General features: G+C 38.6%; 1 protein-coding gene across 3 annotated transcripts in view; it reads left to right on the forward strand.

The window, feature by feature from the left end:
• The window catches only part of CARMIL1 (capping protein regulator and myosin 1 linker 1), a 172,123-nt gene that overhangs the window by 112,866 nt on the left and 36,784 nt on the right, over window positions 1-22,473 (forward strand). For all 3 annotated transcript variants that reach the window (XM_072329262.1, XM_072329261.1, XM_072329263.1), the window contains 8 exons: window positions 3,609-3,781; window positions 5,919-5,987; window positions 9,615-9,708; window positions 11,858-11,956; window positions 14,343-14,471; window positions 14,713-14,844; window positions 18,615-18,790; window positions 20,838-20,925. In XM_072329262.1, coding sequence (XP_072185363.1) covers window positions 3,609-3,781; window positions 5,919-5,987; window positions 9,615-9,708; window positions 11,858-11,956; window positions 14,343-14,471; window positions 14,713-14,844; window positions 18,615-18,790; window positions 20,838-20,925 — 960 coding nt within the window. The remainder of the gene's footprint in view (window positions 1-3,608; window positions 3,782-5,918; window positions 5,988-9,614; window positions 9,709-11,857; window positions 11,957-14,342; window positions 14,472-14,712; window positions 14,845-18,614; window positions 18,791-20,837; window positions 20,926-22,473) is intronic.

Consider the following 22,473-nt stretch of genomic DNA (forward strand, 5'->3'; position numbering starts at 1 on the left):
GACACATGCTCTGAAAGTAATGCCTTCTATTTATTTCCAGGGAAACTACAACAGCGACAAAGAGCACATTAATGCTATTTGATAGACCAAATTCTTAGTGATGTAACACACTTTTTCAACACAGCGCACCGCCATGAGCTATGTATTTTCACCAGCAACAAACAAGAGTCTGCACGCTGTGTTCCTAAAAATCCATGCCAGTGGATGTGACCCACTGTTTCACAGCTGCTATGGCAGTAGTGTTGCTGCAAAAATGTTGTCCACGCAGTTCCTCTTTCACTGTGCTCGTATCCACTGTCTGGTCTCCATATACATTCAGCAAGTGCCAATGAATGTCAGTGGGTGCCATTTCTTCCACAGGGAGGAATTATATGACACACCCTTCCTCCATACACACTTCCATTCTGTCAGATTTCTCTGCTGCCATCTGTCAGTGACAACAAAATGTAATGGGATGTTGGTGGGAAAGTTCAGCCTCTACTGCCATATTGCCATCATCCACCTCTGCTATCATGGGCCAACATAATAAAATAGGAGGTGTTACTTTCAGAGCAGCCCTCCAATAGTTTTTTCTTTGTCCTGCATTAACCTTTGGGATATAGCATGTGATCCTATTGCTATTACCCTGCCTTTCGTCTCTCCGCTTTCTTGTCTCTTATTAATCTTCATCAGTGAAGGCATCTTGTTTCTTTTGGTATCATCTGATGCTAAAATCAATCTAAAATATCTCCTAGCTGGCAAATAATTGAGGACGAGACTGTGTAGCACTGTGAGAAAAGCATATATTGCAAATAGCTACCTAGTATGACCCTCACTCCCCTCAGGAACAGTACAACACTTACAAAATGATTTTAAGCTTCTAGCTATATTGGTTCAGCTTTGAATCCTGAAAGAAGTGGTCCTTGCTCTACCATTCCTGTGCATTTACTGCCACAGGTCATTAAAAATTACAGTGGAATCGAAGAGAGCAGAGTATGGTGCTTCCCAAAGCACACATTGCCTAGTGTATATTGCCTGTTGGCTGCTGCAGTCAGAGAACTGTGCAATATCTGTGTGGAAAGCTGAAATGAGAGACTGTAATCCAAAATGAGTCTGTAATGCTTCTTCATGTATTTATCCATGCTTAAAATAGACCCACTGCTGTTTTAATATGAGTAATGATTGAAATGATTTACGTAATCAATAGCTTGGGTTTATGACTGGAAAATACAATTAGACACAAATGTAATTCTACGCAACTTAAAAACAATGCTAGTAACCTAAACAGCAAAATTTCCTGGGTGATTATACAGGAATGTAATATTGAAGTTTCTGGGCTTTGGTTCTCTATTTCATTTTTATTATTACCTATTTCTCTATTTAACTAGATGCTGTACTATACAGTCTATGATAACGCTTTCTTATTAGAAGAGCAAGATATATTTAAAGCTGTGTCATTACTGTGCACTTTCTTTTTCCCTTGCAAAAATTGCTGTTAGGCTGCAGGTACGGGGTGTAGTGTTACTCAGGGTGGGTAGTCAGTTCTGCATGGGTGTGGAAAAGTATTACAGTGCTGAATATATTCAGTTTTCTGTTCATCGTTGAAGAATTGGCCCTTCAAGGGATTTTATGAATGTCTGTAGGGTTGTGGGGTTTTTTTTGTTTCATGTGGTGGTCAGATAGTTTCATCAGTACTCTTTGATTTAAATCACAGTTATGTTCTGACTGTGGTTTGCATTTAGGGCACTAAATCAGTCCAGAGGTTTTTATCCTTGCTTATTCAGTAAATGATAAGAGTAGCTATGCAAGAAAATTAGCAACTCACCCACTGTACAGACACTGCCAATATAGCAGGCTATTTTTTAATGGTTATTTAAGTGCTTTTCTTGTGTAGTAATAATGATGTACAAATGAGCCCTTGCCAAACAGTAAAGTCTTTCCAGACCGTATACTGTTTCGTAAGAGTGTTGGAATAAGTGGAGTGAAAAATCCTTTCCTGAGAGAAGGTATTTGAGGTGTAGAAAATCTGATATGTGGGAGTGAGCACTTGCAGCAAAGTTACTGGAATGGCCCTTTCTAAAGCAACATTTGAGAAGCAGAAAAAAACTTCTCTTTCACAAACAATACATTTTCTGTGTCTGAGTGCTGTGTGTTACTGATTTTCTGTGAATCTTTCATAGGAAGTCTTCTCAAATATGTGCCAAAAACTCTAAAATACCTTTCTAATAGGATGTTAATGTTCTTTTACTACATTACATACCCTAAACAGGGGAACGTAGACCAATTATGGGCATTAACATAGTAATTTAATATCTTCAATAGAAAATAAAACCAGCATGTGGCTTGTGTAACTCTTAGACATTTTAATTATGAACCTGCTGTGCCTCCACATTTTTATGTATTTCCTCACTTAAAAATGCCTTTCTTATTGTTGAAAGCTTTTTGCTTATCACTGAAATCCAACAGTGTCTTGGAAGCAAGAGTCCCATTGTATAGCAGGTACCATGCAAGCACGCTGAATCCTGGAAGGTGTGCATCTGTAGTTTAAATGGTTAATTTACATTAATCTAAGCCTTAGGCATCTAATTCAGTGCCACAGCTCATCCTCATGAGGTGCTGATTTTGTCGTATTAGGCTACTAAAATTCATCCTCTGATAAATGCTTAAGTAGGTATGTAGTGGCAATACACTTCTCTGTATAAGCTAATGCTTAAGCAAGGGAAAGTGTTTGGGGGAATTATCATATATCAGCAAAGACAAATTACAATTTTAGCAGTTGTAATCATGCACAAGACATGACAGTGGAAAGATTGTAGCTCCAGCTCTTGAGTACTGGACACTAAAAATGGAGGAAAGGCTCTATTTACGAATACAAACATTTTTTCTTAAGGCTTATTGTGGGATTTGCATGAGCCCAGTAACTTGTTTCAGGTGAACAGTGTGTGTTTGTAAATAAAAAGCTGCATAAAGATTTTGCAATCATAATAGTCAGAACGTCGCTGTGAGTAATATCCATTAACCTACTCGTGTAGGTAGATCCTCTTCTTAGTGCTTTTAATTTCAGACCTGTTACACTTTTCTGTGGTGTCCCTCCCAGATGTCTATGCCCTTAGTTGAAGATATGCAGACATGCAAAATCAATTCCTAAAGCTGAAGTAACAATAATAAAACAGTTCGAGTGAACTGTTTTTGTTTTAATGGCATCTCAAACCTTAATTGGGCCTTGGTGTAAAGTTCCCAGTCTGAGTGAGGTCAGTGATGTTTTTCTTTTTCACTGGAAAGTATGTGTGCTTGTTAAGTAAATCTCACCAGAAGGTTGTCTTGAGAAGCTGGTTCTCGCTTTCTTGTCACAGTTCAGGTTAGCACCATATTCAGTACTTAGCAGGGCACAGAAAATAAGGGTCGTTGCTTCTTAATGCTTTTTTCAGGTTATTGCAAATTAATCTGTGTGTGTCTTTGACACCTGTGCAGTAAGTTGCTAACTTCTGCTTTACCATATGTTACAGCATGTACAGCAAACGTGGAAATCATTCTTTGCTCAGTGTCTTCTCCAAGAATTTGGGGACCTTTTTTGTGGATGTGCATGCTTTATCAGTTGCTGTTATCTGTGCTTTTTCTGTGCTCCACAGCCCTTGCAGTCATTGTCCCTCGCAGATTCCAAGCTGAAGACTGAGGTCACCATCATTATTAATGCTTTGGGCAGCAATACTTCTCTTACAAAAGTGGATATTAGTGGAAATGCCATGGGTGATATGGGAGCAAAGATGTTGGCAAAAGCTCTACAGATAAACACAAAGCTCAGGTAAGGGGAACATATTTGCAGTAAAAGATAAAGTAGTTTAATAATACTGAAGTTCTTGGCTTATTCTTAGCTGTTTCTCTCCAGGATGACTCTAGGGAAGGCCATGTAATAGAGTCTCCATTTGGAAAATGTCTCATAAAATGGAAGAAGAAAAGGTGGAGATTCTCTCTACAAAAACATATCCAGAACTGAAACTGGATCAAAGTTACATTTGGTTAGATTCCATGCTTTCGTGGTTTTGTATTAGGTACAGTATTGGATTTACTCATCCACTTCAGAATCAGGGGAGAAAAGTGTGGTTTTGACAGAAGAATGCATAGGAGTAGATACAGTTCTTTCTGTTATACCATTGAAGAGATGGTATCTTCCAGTTACAACAAGGCAGATCTAAATTTCCTGCAAGCCTGAGAGAGATTAAGTCTGGATGTCATCTAATCCGGACTCCTTCTCAAAGCAGGGCCAACTTTAGTGCTGGGTTTCTCAGAGCCTTCTTCAGGCAGGCTTCAAAGATCTCCAGTGACTTCTCTGGGAAACCTCTTCCAGTGCTTAGCCAATCTGTTCTACACTCTCTTTTCTATTGGAGGCCTTCCTAGCAGAGAAAATTCTGGTATTTGGGTGGGAAATAAGAAAATCCCTTGCCTTCTGTAGAATCACTTTGTAGGAGAATGAAGAGCATGTGGAATTTAGAATGAGTAACGGCCTGGACCATCACTCCTTTCCCACTGATGGATCTTGGCATCTCTTCTCTGCATATTCATCCACCTGCCAGCTTCAATGTTTTTTAGGATATGGCTGGCACTGATGGCTTCAGAGCATCACATTTTTTCTATCCTGAACTCGATTAGTAAACAGTAAACCTTCAACCAACATGAATCTGGAATAAGAACCTCTAAATTTGCCATCATCATCAGGAAAATCAGTAAGCACACCTCCTCTTATCAGCCTGTGCAAATGAACCTTTCATGGTGCATTGTTCATCTGAAGAGACCACTTTGTGATTGGCCTCTAAATGTTTGTTTCGTGGAGGACAAATACCCCAGAACGGTGCTGGCTGTTCTGCTCAGATACAAAAATAACTAAAGAGAAAAAAAAAATTGCTTTGCTATTCTCAGAATGTTAAGGACACAGTGGAGAGGTGACTAATGTGTCTGGAATGTATTAGCCTGAAATGACCACTGGGTCCCTGAAGAAGTAAAACCTTGAGGGCATTCGGGTTGCAGACTGACAGTATGATCAGTATACTGACTGTCATAGCTGACTGTGGTGTGATAACAAATTGGATAATACAGTGGTATTGATGGAATTTACCTTCCTCTCTTCCTTGCCTCCATCCTTCCATCTTCTAAAAAACAAAGGGATAAAGGAGTTATTCTGCAATAGCAGAAGTGTGTTAGTACCTGTGAAATCCTGCATCTACAATTGTTTTTCCTGAACACCAGAAATCTGTTCTGTTCTTTTTTCTTTTTCTTTTTTTTCAAGAACAGCTACAACTAGTGCTCTTGCACAAGCAAGATTTATCTGCATGACTGTCTCTTCTGACTGCTAATGAGATCTTTGAACATGTGTTCACGAATTGCCAGGCAGCCTGCTTGAGTGGCCTAAACTGGGGGAGGAGGCAGGGGAAGACTTTATCACTCTTATCACAATTGTATATTCAAAAGAGCTGCAATTTATGCATCTAACCTGATGGCATAAATGGGCAGTTAGTTACGTTGCATGTGGAACTGTAGGAACTGTACAATGACCAGGCAGAGAATTGAATGTAAAGTAGTCTGAAAATTTTGACCACCCAATCAGCATGATTTTTTGTTGTTGTTCACTTACTGCAATTTTCTTGGACATGCAATGAAGTCTGTTTGGTTTGCTGATATTCAAATCTTTCTATTAACAGCATCTTAGAAAAGTTATATCCAGATATTACTAATGGAATATACAGCACAGAGTCCTCTTAGAAGAAAGAGGATCTCAGTTTTGTCCCTCACTGTAGTCACATTAAGCTTCTAATAAAGACAGTTCTTTAAACTGTTGTAACCACTGCAGCTTTGGATATAAAACTGTGTTATTTCAATATGCAGAATTTCAGTATAGATTTATTTGGATTGTGTGAAATACTTGTTTGTTTGTTTTTTCCTCTCAGAACTGTAATATGGGACAAGAATAACATCACTGCTCAGGGCTTCCAGGACATAGCTGTGGCACTGGAAAAGTAAGTTCTCAAGCAACTAAATGACCAATGAAGAAGGAGGCTAAGCACTTGGATCTGATTGATAGGAGCAGCTACAGTTCACTGCAGTCAGTATCATTTGAAGATGCTGATTGATCTCATTTTAAGTATTGGGGCGCTTAGTCTAAAGGAAAAATTGTGACTTCACATCCTTCAAAAAAATGGAGAAAAAACTCTGAGCCTCTTTTCATGAATACTCTTCTGTCAGCATTAAGACCATTGAGTTCTGCCCTAGACACTAAATTTCTGCATTTGAGAATGTTTTCCTTTTTCTGTATTCTTGTCTTGATAGCATGTCTGAACTCCATTCTTCTCAGTGAGAGAAGCTGTATATAACAGAAAAGTACTGAAGCATGCCTTTGTGGTCTGACTTTTTCTTTCCCCAAGCAAGTTGAAACTAATGACTGATCTCAGGAACCACATTTGTTCACTGTAGTCTCTGTGGTCTGGGTCCTCTTGCTTCCCTGAGCTCACTCAGCTGCAGCAGTTACCAATGATAGGTGATAAATGACTTTCATCTCCCTCAATCTCCGTCATATTTTTTTAATATGTGTTTATTACTTAAGAGGGAAAAATTACAGATTTAAATTCAGCAGCAGTTGCAGTTCTTTCACATCATTAATCCCTCAGACAGGAACAAATGGTCTCTTTAGATGGTGATGCTAATATATTACTGCTAATTTCTGGACAATTTCTGGTGACTTGAAAAACTGTGTAACTAATATGGGGAGTGTCTTCACCCTTAGTTCTGACTAGGTAGAGCTTATTACAGTTACTTGGTTTATGAAACTGCTGTTGTTCGTATACTTTGTTTCAAAACAAATTTGATTACACTGATGGGGAAAATTATGTAAGTTGTGTGTAATTAAGCAAATAATCTTGATTTCACTGATAATAGTGAATAATAATTTGCAAAGATTATTTGTCAGCTTGCAGGCATTTGTCTTTCAGAAAGCAATAGTATGCACATTCGTGAGAAAGTCTAGTAGAAAAGAATGTATGCATATTTTCTTGTTAGTATCAACTTTACTTTTCTGTTCTGATAGGTGGCTAAGTAAATAAAAAAGAAAGGAGAAGTCCTAAGGCAAAAGGAAGTAATCTAGGCAGGAAAAAAAAACTGCAAAAAAAAAAAGAGTTGCATCTAATTTTGTGACGCTGCACTTTGTTGAGGTTGAAGTTACTATAGGAGAAGTAATGTGTTGAAATGCATGACTGTTGTCACATATGCTGTATGTAAAGGAGTTTGAGAGATTCTCTCTAATCTCTGAGTGCCTCTTTGAAATGTAGATGTTTTGCTGAGAGTGTTGGTGTTTTATGATGTTGCTGGATTAATGATTTGATAGAGAAATGTATTCTTTTATGAGAAAAATAGAATATAAAGAAAAAGAAGAATGGAGGAGTATTTTAGGAAGCAGAAAAATGGGGCATGGGTTAAACATTGCTGTAATGATTGAAATTAAGCTCTAAATTTTTGATGTTTATCTCTAAGAGGTGCTTAATTTTTAGATGCAGATAGGCTAGCATTCCAGTACATTGTTGTCCAAAGGAAACCTGTTATGGGGCCTTTCTTGGGAAGTGGTCTTTGAATATTCCACCTCTCTGACCGCAACTCCATGAAATCTCCTTGTCTTTCATTTCCCCCCTTGCAGTACAAGAAGGAGATGGACAGAGCACTAAGCCTTTGACAAATTGAATTTAGCATATAATTACTGGCATGAGAGCTAGCAATTATAGATTTCAATTAATGTGATGTATTAAATGTCAAACTGCTGCAGAGATCCTTGGAAATCTACCTTTGTTTCTTTTTAACTAAATAAATACCCCACCTGCCAGGTAGTAGTCAGGCAATCAGCAAGTTCTGTAATTACCTCTCTTGACATTTGCTGTGGGCTAACCTAGGCAAGCAGCAAAGTACCACACAGCTGCTGTCTTGCTGGCACATGCAAATGACTCCTGCTGATGCCATACACTATGTGTTCACACTGGGGAAGAGAAATGGAAGTCTTGCACAGGCATGCAGTGTAAAATATTGGATTGTATCAATGACAAATCAATAGGATGGACGGTTAAAAAGAGCACCATCCTTCAGACAGTAATGCAGACATTTATGCTACAGTTATGTGTAATAGGAAATGAAAGAATACTGGAGTTTCACAGTAATTAAGATATCCAGGCAGACACCTGCCCTGCTGTAATACCAGGCATGGTCCTGCTGGGGCAGACAGCACGGAGGACTGATCTTAATACCATAAATGCTGAAGATGTGTTTGAGTGCACAAGGTCTTACCCCCGAAATACTTGAGGAGGCTGAGGGGAGGCCTGATGGCGGCTGCAGCTCCTCACAGGGAGCGGAGGGGCAGCGCTGAGCTTTGCTCTTTGTGACAGTGACAGGGCTCAAGAGAATGGCATGGAACTGTGCCAGGGAGGGGCAGCTGGGGGTCAGGGACAGGGTCTGCACCAGGGGGAGGTGGGCATGGGACCAGTTGCCCAGGGCTGGAGTTCAAGTGGTGTTTGGACACCTCTCTCAGATACAGGGTTTGAATTTGGGTGTTCCTGTGTGGAGCTAGAAGCTGAGCTTGGTGATCCCTGTGGGTCTTTTCCACCTTGGTATGTTCTATGATCCTGTTCTGTGATCTACTGTTTGAATTAGTGCATTTGCTTAGACTTGGTTCTGGTGAAGTCTATGAATTAGGCTCAGCTGAAACTGTCAACTTTAAGGTGCTCATAAATAGAGGACTCTGAATATATTTATAGAGCTCTGAATGGAATAGAAACAGATGGTTAGCAGGATGTTTGCAGACAGCTGAAGGAGGAGGGAGAGATGTTTGCAGAAAAAGAAGGCTAATTGAAAATAGGCAGAATGATTTCTTTGCTGGTTTTTAAGAACTTTCTGCTCTTTCTCACCTTTTTATGGGAATCTATACATGGTGATACTACTGCATATAATGTTTTAAATTTAACTGTGTAATGCTAGCCACGTTATGTTCTTAGAGTTTAAATGCAATTTTGACTTGAGATAAAACTCTTTCTCTATTCTTGTATTGCAGCAGATGGATGTAGCTGTAGAAATATTTTGCAAACAAATAAGCAAAATGGAGGGAGTAATTGTTTGCATAGATCAGTGTAGAGAAGCCACACTTGTTTTGTCAGCTTTTATTAATAATTCAGCAAGTGTCTTCAAATAGTTATAAACACAGGAAGCTATTAAATACTGAATTTGCAAAACCTATTTTCTTGGTCACTGTCTTATCTGTTACTGAACATTTCCATTTAGGTTTAGATCAGATAGGATTGTTGGTAGGCATTACAACTCTGTTCTGTTTTGATATAAGAAAAGGTAATCCTACCTTGTGGGCGTTGGTCATTTAACTGCATTTTGTGTTTTTTTGAAATCCCTACCTCTTTTTAGTGTCAAAGCATAAGCAGTAAGAAGAAGTGTGCTTGTCCCTTCAGTTATTCCACTTAAAAACATAAAAAAGACTGTCTCAGTACCTTCTACAGATGGGCTAGATACATCTACTCTCTGCCTTCTAATTTATACTCAATATTAAGAGATACAGTAATATGATTGAGTTTTACTAATATATATATATTTTAATTTATCTTTAGAAATTATACTCTGAGATTCATGCCTATACCTATGAATGATGCTTCCCAAGCACTCAAAACAAACCCTGAGAAAACGGAAGAGGCACTGCAAAAGGTATTGCCCATACCAACCACTTACAGAAATAAAGCCAATTAAAAATGTTGTTTGTTTGTTTGTTTTTAAAGTGACTGATTTTGTACATGACTGAAAAACACTTCTTGGCTAGTTTCATTGAATGTTTCATTTGCATGGGCATATATGTGATAATCAAGTACTGCAAGAGCATGTAAAGCTTCCTATTCCAATGTGTGGTGAAATGCATTGAAAAGTCCTAGCCGAACTAGTGTGATCTAGACTTTTTATTTCTGTGCATCTAAGTGTGGAAAGGAGAGTCTGCAACTTGTGGTTTCGGGGGGTTTGTTTTTTTCTTGTTTGTTTTTCATATCTGTTTGTATTTCTTTGTGCGCAGAATTAGAGGTAGGCATTCTTTTCCTGTGGCATAAAAAGTGCAATCAGCACCGTACAAGACAAAGAGTGCTCTTAAATTTGGGGGAGAATAAAAACATTTACTGCCTGTGTTTTATATCATATATATAAAGTTAACACATTGTGTTGCCATAAACGAACAACTGCACCATGTTCTTTTGGATGTAGATGGTGTCTGACAGTATCTGTAGCTGTTCCACTTGCATGGGCTATACAACTCCCAGATGAGTTTTAATACAGTAAATTTTTCAAGCTCCAAGTAAGCCTTCTGCTCTGTTGGAAAACACATGCTTCGTGAGTCTTTAATGAGTAGTTTTCCTTCCACCAGAGTAGGATCACGGAATCCATATGAATAGATATTACAGAGAGTTATGATTAAAAAGCAATAGCTATGATCCTTACTAGTAAAGAAATGTTCATTAAAGAGATTCTCAAAGGGAAAAGTGCTGGTAGTTAGCCCCTTTTTCTTTGATGCGTGTAAACGATCTAAATTTTGCTTTAAAAAGTCTGGATCATGCAGGAGGTTTCTTACATCTTGTTTAATGTAATTGTAGATAGTTTCATATCTGAAATGATAAATGCATCTCTGAAAATAATATCATTAAGTCTGCATGCTAATTAGGCATTATATCGAAAGAGTACTTTTATTAATTTCAACTTTGTTAATACTTGTTTGTTTAAACTTGTGTTGTTCAAGCTCTGTTTATACAATATCAGTTTATACAATATTCTCTTCCTCCCACCCAAAAACAAAAAGGTGAAAGTTTCTGAAGTAGTGCTGTGAAGGCTACTAATTCTATGCATGCAGGAACACCGCACAAACTGTGCTGTGGGACACAGTGAAGGGACATCTCAACTGGCTTGTTGGCATCTCAGAAGGGCCCACAAGCTTCATTGCGCTGCAACACGAGAGTGCTCCTGGCCCTGGTCCAGCACCAGATGGACCAGCATCTCTCTACAGCATGCTTTACTTACACTGTGGATGAACTGGATAAACCCTGCTTTATTATTGAGGGCCTAATTAAGGGACATGGTCAGACCGTTCCAGTTCTTACCTGCTGATAAAGGTTAAGAGGTTTCTGGACTTTAGTCCAGTTTTAAAGCAGTTTACTAGTAGGATTTTGGACTTAACTAAGTTCGGCAGTGCCGAGTTAGGGGATTATTCCATGTCCTATTCTATGTTCCTGTTCTGTTAAGCTGACTGAGGCTAGTTGGTAACCACTGGTGAAAGTTGCAGTGGTCCATGTCCAGCAACTGCGTGTAGAAATCATTTTTTTCTGAATAGCACTTGTGGGCTGGTTAGCTCAATGTAACTTTTGAACTGAGGCTCCTGCATCAGTTACTCACTTTTAGATAGCTTGTCTTCTCTGAAATCCACAGTGCTGTTTAAATCCATCTTTTTGCAGTCAGCAACTGAATCTAAGAGAATTAGCTTTCTTGTCATGGTCTCTACAACAATACTTTAAGGATAGATTCCCTTTAGGTCTTTCTAAGACCTGTATCTACTCCTTTTGTCATCAAAAGTCACTAAATTCTCCAAAGAGATTAATAACTCAAAAAACACTGGCAAAAACAGTTTTTATTGATATTTTGCTACTGACTGAATGGATACTTGCCAATGTGATTATCCAGCACTGAGACACACAGAATAAGGTTTGTAGATAACAAATAAAATTATACTGAAGCAATTTTTACTGTTAGATACAGTGGCAACATTGAAAGCAAATAACAGTGAAGAGTGGCAAATCAGTTTCCTAATCTAGCTTTGTTTTTTTAGATAGAAAACTACTTGCTTCGTAATCACGAGACCAGAAAGTACCTACAGGAGCAAGCATACCGGTTGCAGCAAGGCATTGTTACTAGTACCACTCAGCAGGTGAGTGCTTTGTTCCTAACCAGTGCTTCTCTGATCTTAAAATCTGTTTGGAGACAGAATTTTCTTGCTCTTCCATCAGAATAGCTCAAAGCAGAATGTGCCTTGTAGGAAATAGGCAAAATCAATGGCGCTGTTTTTGGAAGAAAAACAATTTTTTGGAAGAGGTAGGTCTTAAAAACAGTAAGAAAGACCCTGGCTATCCCTGAGTAAACTGCTGTTGGAACCAAGAGCAGCTTAGTTAAGTTGTGCTCAGAAGTCTAACCCTTCCAGCCAACTCTTGTCAGTGTGACTAGTATCATCATGAGGCTATGTCACTTCTAGTGTCTGAGTCCCAATATCTCTACATAGCACTGAACTACCATGTAAACATGCCCTTTGATACCACCAAAGGGAAAGTCATCATCTACCTTAGACATTCAGAATTTCAAGCATCTTGGGAGGCTTTACATAAATGTAGGGAGCAATGGAACGTAGAAGTCATCCACAATCTAAATTGAGGATGACTGAAAAGGTGACCTGACACAGTCCAAAATACTGCTAGAAGCTGGGAAGCTTCGCTACCTAAGTTTGCTGAAACACGACATGGTCTTTTGTGTGGGTTTTTTTGTTTCTGTTTTTCTCTTCTCTTGAATGAACTACCAGAATTTGCTGTGGTTCTCACCATTCTCTCTGTTCTAATATGTTTCTTACCAGTACTTCTCAGGGCTGTTTTCAGCTCCAGTACACCATAAAAGCAAGGTGACGTAAACAAAATAAAACTTGTCACAGCCTTTGTTTTAAATTTATTTGCATGTTTGCACTAGTTGTGTTCTCATTCAAATAGAAGACTCCAGCAAACAGGAAGGGAATATTTATTACGCTCTTCAGCTGAGTCAGTAACATATCTGTGTTGTCTGCGTTTTTTTGGTGAATTTAAATTCCAAGTAGCTTTTTTCTACCTGCATCGTTAAAAGTTAATGGGACAAAATTTTATTTGCAGGCTGAAATTATATGACAGCCTCTCAACAGAGAAAATGGTACTTGGAGATGTATGGGCACTAAAAGCTGCAAGAGCAGCATCATTTTACTTTACGCATTTATCTGTTCCGATGCCACCTTTTATCTCGTGTTGTTAATTTCTGTATGAATTAAGTTTATATCTTCTTATATGCTGGAGGTTTTAGTTGTGCCTTTCATCCAACAATCACATGCATATCGAGTTTCAGTAAATGAAATTTACTGCTATTTCAAAAGTAGAGAAAAATATTCATTTCTATATTAAATTGCGCCTTGTAGGAATGGATTTCAAAAACAGCTTTAAATGAGAGCTGGAAGAGATCCTGTATTTAGTATTGTGAAAATACATTATTATTCCCAGAGTGTATATATATATTTTTTTCAGCCCAGCTGTCCCAGTGAGACTTTCTACTATCTGATAATTAATTAGCTTTTTGTCCTTTTACAAAAAAACACCCAAAATCCTTTCAAGAGGAAGAGTCATGTGGAGCAGAAAAGAAGCATGCTGAGAAATTATTTGTTATCGTTAATAATGATATAAGATGTTAGAACTTGAGGCTTGATACGTTGATAACACATGCACTCAGATGTTGCTTTGAAATGTCAAAGAGACAATTCTTCTGAATACTATGCAGGCCAATAAATACTTTTAGCTATTGTATGCCTCTACTGTGTCTTTCTTAATCAAAGCTGACAATATGTCAGCCATTCTGTGGTCCTTGTAAGGATACAGATAAACCATCTGCCTCAGTCTTGCAGCGTGTTGAATGAAATGTGATACCAATGCAGATGAAGTTCATTTTTATCCCACTGTGAAGGATCTGATGGAAGCTTTTGCTTTGGCATTACTAGTTCCCCTGCAACTAGGAATATTTACATTGTGAAAGAAACCCCCCCAAAGCCTACACAATAGTGTTTTGCTTAGGTAGGTGAAATCTCTATTGATGTTTGTTGAATGGATTGTGACAGAGCTTTATTTGAGTGTCTGAACTTCTTAGCAATTCTCTAACCATCAAAGCTAAGGCTTATATGGAACAAGAATTTTGGCATTAAAGCTGCTCTGAAAAGCAAAACAAAACTTAAAATGGGTAACTTCTTGGTTATTTGTAGTTATCCCACAGGTAATTGAGGGAAAACTATGCTAAATAATGTATTTTTTTAATGACAAATGATTTATTTTTCTGGCATCTGGGTGTGTTTGTATGAGTTACAGTGCTTTGTTTCTATAGCACTGATAAGCCTCTGAGCACTGATCATGCATTTCCAGATCTTTATATTTTCACTGCAAATCTCATCATGATAGTATTGATTTGCTACCTGGACTGAATTCGATTTGCATTTGAGCAGCATCCTGATGTTGTGTCTTTTTTTCTTTCCTTTGTTCAAGTAGATGATTGACAGAATATGTGTTAAAGTGCAAGATCATCTCAACTCTTTAAGAAACTGTGGTGTGGATGCTGTACAGGAAGATGTTAAATCTGCAGAAAGGCTTATGCGAGATGCCAAGAACTCCAAAACAGTAAGCCTTTCTCAACAAACTGATAATACTGAGAGTGCAGTTCAGTGTGTGTGCTTGCAGCTTTCTCCTTTTGGGGGGTTATGGTAACACTGTGTCGCAACTTGTATTTTCTTAAAATGGTCAGCTTCAGATAATATTTATTAATACTTCAGTTTTGCAGAGAGGTTTCCTCCTTTGTGTTTAGATTTGAAGACAGGTAGCAAAGAGCCTGCTTTCTGAAGATACTCTTTCTGTCTTACAGCTTTTACCAAACCTGTACCACCTTGGCGGAGCTGCTTGGGCGGGAGCAAATGGTTCACTCTCCAATCCAATCCAAGAGACACTTGAATCCATGGCTGGAGAAGTCACAAGGGTTGTGGATGAACAGCTTAAGGTCTGTGGGTGGCTGTTTTATCATCTCTCATGTGCAGGAATAATTAATGTCTGAGGTCTTCTTCTGATATTTAAAAATGCAAATATGCCACATAGATATGGTTGTTGTTTTTTTTTTAAGTTCTCAGTATATTTGTGCACAAGTTATCTTTTCGTTATTATTTTCTTACAACTTACCTGGCTACTTGCCTAGGTGGAATTTAAAAATGGCTTTAGTGCTTGCAATAGCAGAAGGAGCGTATTGTGTTTATATCAAATGGAGTTTATCCTGACAAAAGTTGATCTAGTACTTGACCTAACAGCTGGCAGACCTGCTTGTGCAGTGGTTTGGAACTCGGTGATCCTTGAGGTCCTTTCCAACCCAAGCCAGTCTATGATCCTATGAGAAAGCCACAGGCACCATGTGTCTCTTTTGGGAATCTTCTAAGAGGGGAAGAGTTGTTGATTGCTCCTTGGGCCTTTAATAAAGGTGCCTCTAAAGCACCCTAGAAATTCTTACGCCATGGAGAGAAGTACTCTCTATTTAAGGTATTCCACTGGAATGGAAGCTGCTTTTCTGTAGACTCCATTCCAGAACTTTTATCCCAGTGACTACTTCTAACCTGGTGCAGAATTTCCACTTAAACTGTTGGGCTTGGATAACTCCTGTGTATTGAAAGTGCCTCAAGAATTTCTACAGGCAGCTTCCTTTCACCGGCCTACATCAAACCTCAGTTCTTGAAATAGACATAATTGATCTGTAAATACTCCTAACTGTAAGTTCAGGCAGCGCTTTAGCAGTAACCTCTATGTTCAGTTATGCTATGTCTTATGGTATAATAAATAAGAAGTCATTTTATACAGAATGTGCAAAGGCATCTGTCCAACAAGAAGGTAGGTTGGGGCAGTTTGAGGAACTTACAGGATCTTCTGGAAGTTAATGAATTTAAAAACAAGGCTCTGAGACAATTCAAATCAACTTTGGTTTGACTAAGCTACCTGCCTGTGTTTTGCTTTATTTAGATTATGGAAGAATCCAAAAGTGCAGATTGGACTGTTCAGTTGAATCAATATGCAAATGCTTTAGTCAGTGGAAAAGTAATGAAGAACAGTAATAATACCACGTTACTAATTACTTTTTATAAATTAAAAAGTTAATGAGAAGAAAATTGTGCTGAATTTTTAGCATTTTTTTTCCATTTTCTCCACTGTATGAAATAAGGCAAAGATTCTCTTTCACATCTTCAGTGTTTGTGGACGTGAAAGTGATCTAGCCACAGAACTCTTCCCACTGTAGCTTCCAGGCTGTTACTGGGACAGATATTAAGAAGCTTGCCCTTTGCATACAACTCACACACTTGAATAAGTCCTGCACATTTTGGAGAGTCTTATAGAAGGAGAATAAATACTTTTTAGTATTTGGAGTGTTATATATTGCTTCAGATTGACTTGATGGGTCTTTTGTTTGCTTTTATGCATTTACAGCAAAAGGCACTTTAGCACTACCATTTTAAGCTGTTTTCATTTATTCTTACAACTTCTACAGCAAAGTTTAAGTGCCTTACAAAAAACTTTAAGGTCATAATGCTCTTTCTATAAAGTAATGCCTATTTGTATTAATTTTATATTCAAGGCTAAAAGGTTTTCTTTGAAACCATATGGTGATGCTAAGAGCTTTACGTGGTGCAGAACAATGTTGAATTTGGATTAGGATTTTTTATTTTTTTATTTATTTAGGCCAATTCGGAGCATTATGTGGATGCTAGATAAGGGAGATCTCATAAGTACTGTTATTTCTTAATATCGGGGAGTAAAAAACATTGTATATGCTGTAAAAGAAGTTTTAATTTTTGGCTTCCACATTAAGCAGCTTTGTTCTGGAAAAGTGTGTTTGGAAACTGATTGAAGTCAAGAAGAACTTTTCATGCAAGGTGTTTTTATCTGTAAGAATGGAAGAGAAGTGAAGGGAGAATTAGAATAAGGACAAGCACCATCTTAGAGTGAGTTGAGTTTGGTCAAAGGAGGAATTGTAGCATCGCTCTTGCATTTCTGTTCTCCTGCTGGTGTCACTGTTGACATACAGAACCCAGAGATGGTTTATTCAGTCAGCAAAAGCCAAAGAGAATCCTGTAGGCAAGACAAGTGGTGCTTAGGCAAGAGAAGACTGTTTTATAAGGACAGAATGGGTGCTTGAACTGTTTGTCCTCAGTTCCAATCTGCCGCAGTGTGATTTTCAGGACTGACTAGACACTGCTTTGCAAAAAGAATTAATATACCAATAATTCTTATTAGTGTTTTACTTAGTTCAATTACCACTGACGTTCTTCATCTTCTGTATGGATATGGCCACAAGGACTGGAAGGGCTCTTCATTAGTGTTGTGGCCCAAAATATGCTCAGAATCTAAGCATATTTTGGGCTCAGCATATTCTGAGCTGTTGGGCTGCCCAGGGAGGTGGTGGAGTCACCGTCCCTGGAGGTGTTCAAGGAATGCGTGAATGTGGCACTGAGGGCCATGGACAGTGGGCACGGTGAGGGTAGGCTGGTGGCTGGATTGGGGATCTTAGCAATCTCTTCCAATCTTAATGATTTTGTCTTTTTATGTAGTGAGGAATCCTTGTACATTCCAGTCAGAGCTGGATTTATATATGGTTTATAAAATTGGATTAAAACCAGACTCTCCTTTGCTCACAAGCACAGGCGTGTTGATAAGTCCAATACAGTTGAAAGGTGCTTCGTGACGTGGTTTCATTGAGGAAATATATAAAAGATTATTCTAAAAAAATCTGAAAAAATGATTTTATCATCAGAGGAGGCCTTTAAAAAAGTTGAGAGAGTTGAAGAGTTACATGGTCTTGTTTCCATTGTCCTCTCCTGGTTTGTTTTTTTGATCAGTCCTTTAAAAATAAAAATAGTTGCTGAGTGCATCTGTTTCACTGTGGATTTCCATGTACCTAAGTGAGATCCATATGTTAAAAGTTTTACTTCCCTTGTAAATCATACTTCTAACTACGTTTTAGTTTTTGGGTATACGCCTGTGTAGCGCACCCAGTTCTAGTGAGTCTCCTTTGCATACTGATTTCCCTTTTGAAAAAGAGCAGACAGGTCTGGAGCACACTGAATGCTGCCAGTTCAGGGCACAGGTTTGTGCAAAGGCTGGTGTGGCAGAGTTGCCTTTGCTCCTGCACTATGTAGAGGTGGGTCCGTAATGCCAGCTATGTAAGGGTAGTAATAATATAATAATGTGAAGAAGTACATTTGTAGGTAGCTTTCAAAACTGGTATGTTGTTTTTCCCAAGCTTTATTTTTTAAAAGGCCTTTTGTATTGTAGCTGGATTGCAAAATGGATTAGAATATAGGAAGAAAAATTGTAAAAATCACTAGTCTAAAAGTATCATAGTTGTATTGGTTGTTAATATACAGATGGTAGCAAATGTACAGAAGGAATAAGCAAAGGAAAACTCACCAGTGGTGGTGCCTTGGCTGAAGAAGCTGGGGCAGTCCTCACTGGAGAGCAATCTCCAGGAGATGCTGCCTCAGTGGGAGTCAGCCCTTAGATGAGGTCTCAGAGGAGGTGAAGTCAAGCTCCACCCCTTCCGGGAGCACAGCTACATCACTCTCACCTGTGCTCCCACAGCTGACCCCACACTTGCCTCAGCTGATTAATCAGAGGTTCAGGCTGTGATTACCAATCTCCCATACAATAGTGCTATGTAACAGAATAATGGTGTGATCTACGACTAATTGAAGTCTCCATACCTGACGTTATTAGCTTTTGCTTACTGTGCTTCAGACTCTTCTTGAATCCATGGTGGATGCAGCAGAAAATCTTTGCCCAAATGTAATGAAGAAAGCTCATATCCGTGAAGATCTGATTGAAGCTAGCACTGAGAAGATTTCCATCCCACGCACTTTTGTGAAAAATGTCCTTTTGGAGCAATCTGGAATTGATATCCTCAATAAAATCAGGTACTTGAGAAGACAAACAAAATCAGTTACAGAGTTTAGAAAGGACTGTATTTTGTGTGTGTTTGTGTAGTAGAGGATTTTTTGAGTGCTTTGGTGACTACATGAAACTATTTTAAGGCATTCAAAGAGCAGGAAATTGTTCTGTGGGTCCACTGAACATAGTTCAGGAAGTTCAAATACTTGGAATCTACAGGGATATTAACTTGACCATTAATGCGTGTGTTTCAGTTTTCTTTAATGAGACTTACAGTTTGTGGTGCACAAATAACATTTTCATGACTGGTATATTTTTTTAACCTATTGATGTCCTCAGGTAGCACTTAATTACTGTAATAGAAGCCAACCGTGCTTGTTTTCTTTTGGTATTGACAATGCTTTGCTTGTTGCTACATTTCGTTTTGCCCTGTGGCTGTAGCAATCTCTTTAAACCTTTTGTGTGGAATTTGTGCGTAGCAGACAGACAAAACTGAAGACAGAAACTTGGGTATTCAGACCACAAACCTGAAGCAGAAAGAGTTACCTTAAAAAACTTCTAAATCCTGAGAGAGAGAGAAGAGGCTTTTACTTGACTCTCTAATGTATATGTATTTTCACATTAAATGTATACCCATGTGTATTTTTATGCCACATAGCATGGTTAGCCTGCACTTCAAGCTTTGCCATCATTTGGCTCAGAAATCCTTTCTATGTGATGGAAAAGCATGTCAATTTGCATTGTGATGCCGATATACTTGCAGAAGAGGAAAAGATGTTTATTTTTAAAAACACTAAGACTTTGAGTTTAGTTTGCTGGTGCAGGAAAATTGGCAGGAACAGGTGTTAAATACTTCAGCTATGCTTTCAGTGTTTAAAATGGCTCAGAGAATGATTTTTCTTCACTTGAATCCTAACAAATCTGTCCGAAGACTGTAATAGTGCCCCTGCCCGTTCTCCCTTTCTACCTCTAAAAGCTGGGGTTGGCAGTGAGGCAAAGATGTCACACAGTAATCCTTCCTATTTTATATTATTTAAAATTGGTTTTAAGATTACAGAGGAAGATCTCCACTCTCATTCTTTCCTCACTGTGGCTTGTTCCCCATTACACCTCTCTTGCATTGTTTCACCTTCTGAAGGATTTTCTTGCCTTTTTTGCCTGGACCTTCTTCAGCAGAACTGCTAGCCCCGGGTACAGTTTGCTGGTTTTTATTCTGACACAATTCCAACTATGCATAAAAACCTTAAAATGAAGTTGTGGTACATGCTGGCAAGGGTCAGCTAAAGCAGCTGGCCTAGAAACCAGAGTGTCAGAGGGGATGGAGCTTCATGCTGCAGCTCAACCTTGTGTACTTGTCAGCTGCAAATCAGTCCCCTCCACTACTTTATTTAGCCTTTTGTGCTCTGTACCAAGAGGGGACCCTGAGGGAGCAATTCAAGGCATGCATTTCCTTGATGGGAAGTTACAAGTGAAACCTCAATCAAGTATGCCACTGTGCTGGTATCCCATCTATGTCACTGTAATAGGGATGACTGACATGAAGCTCTTAAGACAGAAGGTGGTTACTTAGAGCAAAAGAGGAAGCAATGTGTAATGAAACTATGATGGCAAAGACTGGAGAATCAGCACTGTACTATTGTCCTTCAAGTGAAAAATATGAAAAGAGCTGAGGAAACGAGTGAACGGATTGTAATTGGTTCAGTGAAGTAGTTTTGAACAGGCAACACTCTCTTAATTCTGTACATCTGACGTTTGTGTTTCTCTGATCAGCGGTCGAGTGTTCCTTACTGTGTTTCACATGTGGTTTTTATTCAGCTCTTAACCCAGATGTTTTCACTTCAGCTGTTAGAAAAATGTTAGAAGCAGGTTAAATATGGTACAGAGGCTCTTGTGTTTATTGTGTGATTCATAAGTTTATTTCTGAAAGCTGCAGTCATGTATCCTCACACCCTCTGATGTTTTATTTCAAATAAAGTGACGGCATAAGGAATAATCATTGCACTGTTGAGTGTGTAATAAAGACAGAATTATCCAGTATGAATTCAAATTGTCTCATTTCTAATCCTCACACAGTGAAGTAAAGCTGACAGTGGCTTCTTTCCTGTCTGACCGAGTTGTAGATGAAATTCTGGATGCACTTTCCCACTGCCATCACAAACTGGTGAGTATTTCTATGGTTGATAGCTGAATATATCAGGTATCTTAATAGTGCTGTTACTTTCATGACTTACTTAGTGTCTTCTTGTCATAGCTGAATTTTGAAATAGATCATATTTTTATTGCTATCACTGATGTAAGTTCAAAAATTATAATGGGATCCCTCTTTAGGAGGGAAACAACATCAAAAGAGAGTGTGTTACATGTTTGTCGTATTACCTTTTTCAATATTATCAGATATAAGGATTAAAAATGCCTTTGGAATGTAAATTTGACTTTCAGTTAAGTGCCCATAGCTGTCCTGGCAAGATGATAGGGATTGGTTGCTTGTGAAATGAGAGATGAGATCTCATTCTTTAGAGGGAGATTGCTGAGACCTTGTTTCCTAAATGAATGTACCTTAAGATTAGTTTAGAAATGCAGGTATCAAGTTTGAAGAGAAAGGAATAGAAACATGGGAAAGGAAACAGTCTAAGAGTTACTTGAAGGTACTGAGCTGTCAGGAGGCACCATTATCTGTGATAAAGGTATTTGCTTCATCAAGAAGAAATAAGCAACTTTATCCACAGAAAAACATTTTGATTTCTTATGCAGTGGGCTTCTGTAAGAAAAATTCAATACTGTCTTTTAAGGAAGCCACTGTGTAGTCATTCTCCTGATCAAAATTACTCTGGCTTCAGCTTTCAGTCGTGAGTTTTTTAGATGCTTTTCTCCACAATATTAGAGAACTGTATTCCTTTATATTTCTTCTTTACAGTGGTCCTCATACTCAGAAAAGGAATCGCTGTTTTTCTTAAGCCATTTTTTAAACATAAAGTGAAAGACTGAGTTGTTGAAGGGTGTGTCTCTGTGGTACAGAGCAGCATTGTGTAAAAGCATGGCCTCTGGTCTCAGGAGCTATGTAACTGCATCAGACTGTTGTGTGAGTAGCACACTCATTAGCTCCAGGTGGTTCTGGAGCAGGCTCAGCTGGCATGAGCTGAATTTGTCCTGTGGTATTGCACAACTTGGGCATAGCCTGACTCTTGCACAGTAAGTCATTTTCTCCAGCCCTAGAGTCCCTTCAGTAACAACCTTTCAGCTGTTTAACAGTCTCTTATAAAATACAGAATTGGAACGGGCTATTCCAGAGTGGTGTTTAACCAACACTAGAGCAAGAATTTTTTTTGCCTGAGATTCTTTTCTTCTCATATTTATACAGCCAAAGGCATAGGAATTTCTTCTTTTTGTCTGAATTTCAGTGATAGCTCATTTTAAGAATCACTAAGGTTGGAATACACCTCTGAGATCACCAAATCCATCCATCAGCCTGTTACCACCATGGCTACTAATCCATGTCCCTCAGTGCCATATCTCCACCCTTCTTGAATACCTACAGGGATGGTGATTCCACCAACCTCACTGGGCAGTCTGTTCTTTCAGAGAAGTTTTTCCTAACATCCTGATACTCCCCTAGTGCAACTTAAAGCCATTACTCTTCAGTACAAGGGAGGGCTTGTGGGCAGATTTTTTACATTGGTTTGTTGGATTTCCTCTCCAACTGTGGCTTCTG

The sequence above is a fragment of the Excalfactoria chinensis genome, chromosome 2 (assembly GCF_039878825.1).
Source record: "Excalfactoria chinensis isolate bCotChi1 chromosome 2, bCotChi1.hap2, whole genome shotgun sequence".
Classification (NCBI taxonomy): Eukaryota; Metazoa; Chordata; class Aves; order Galliformes; family Phasianidae; genus Excalfactoria; species Excalfactoria chinensis.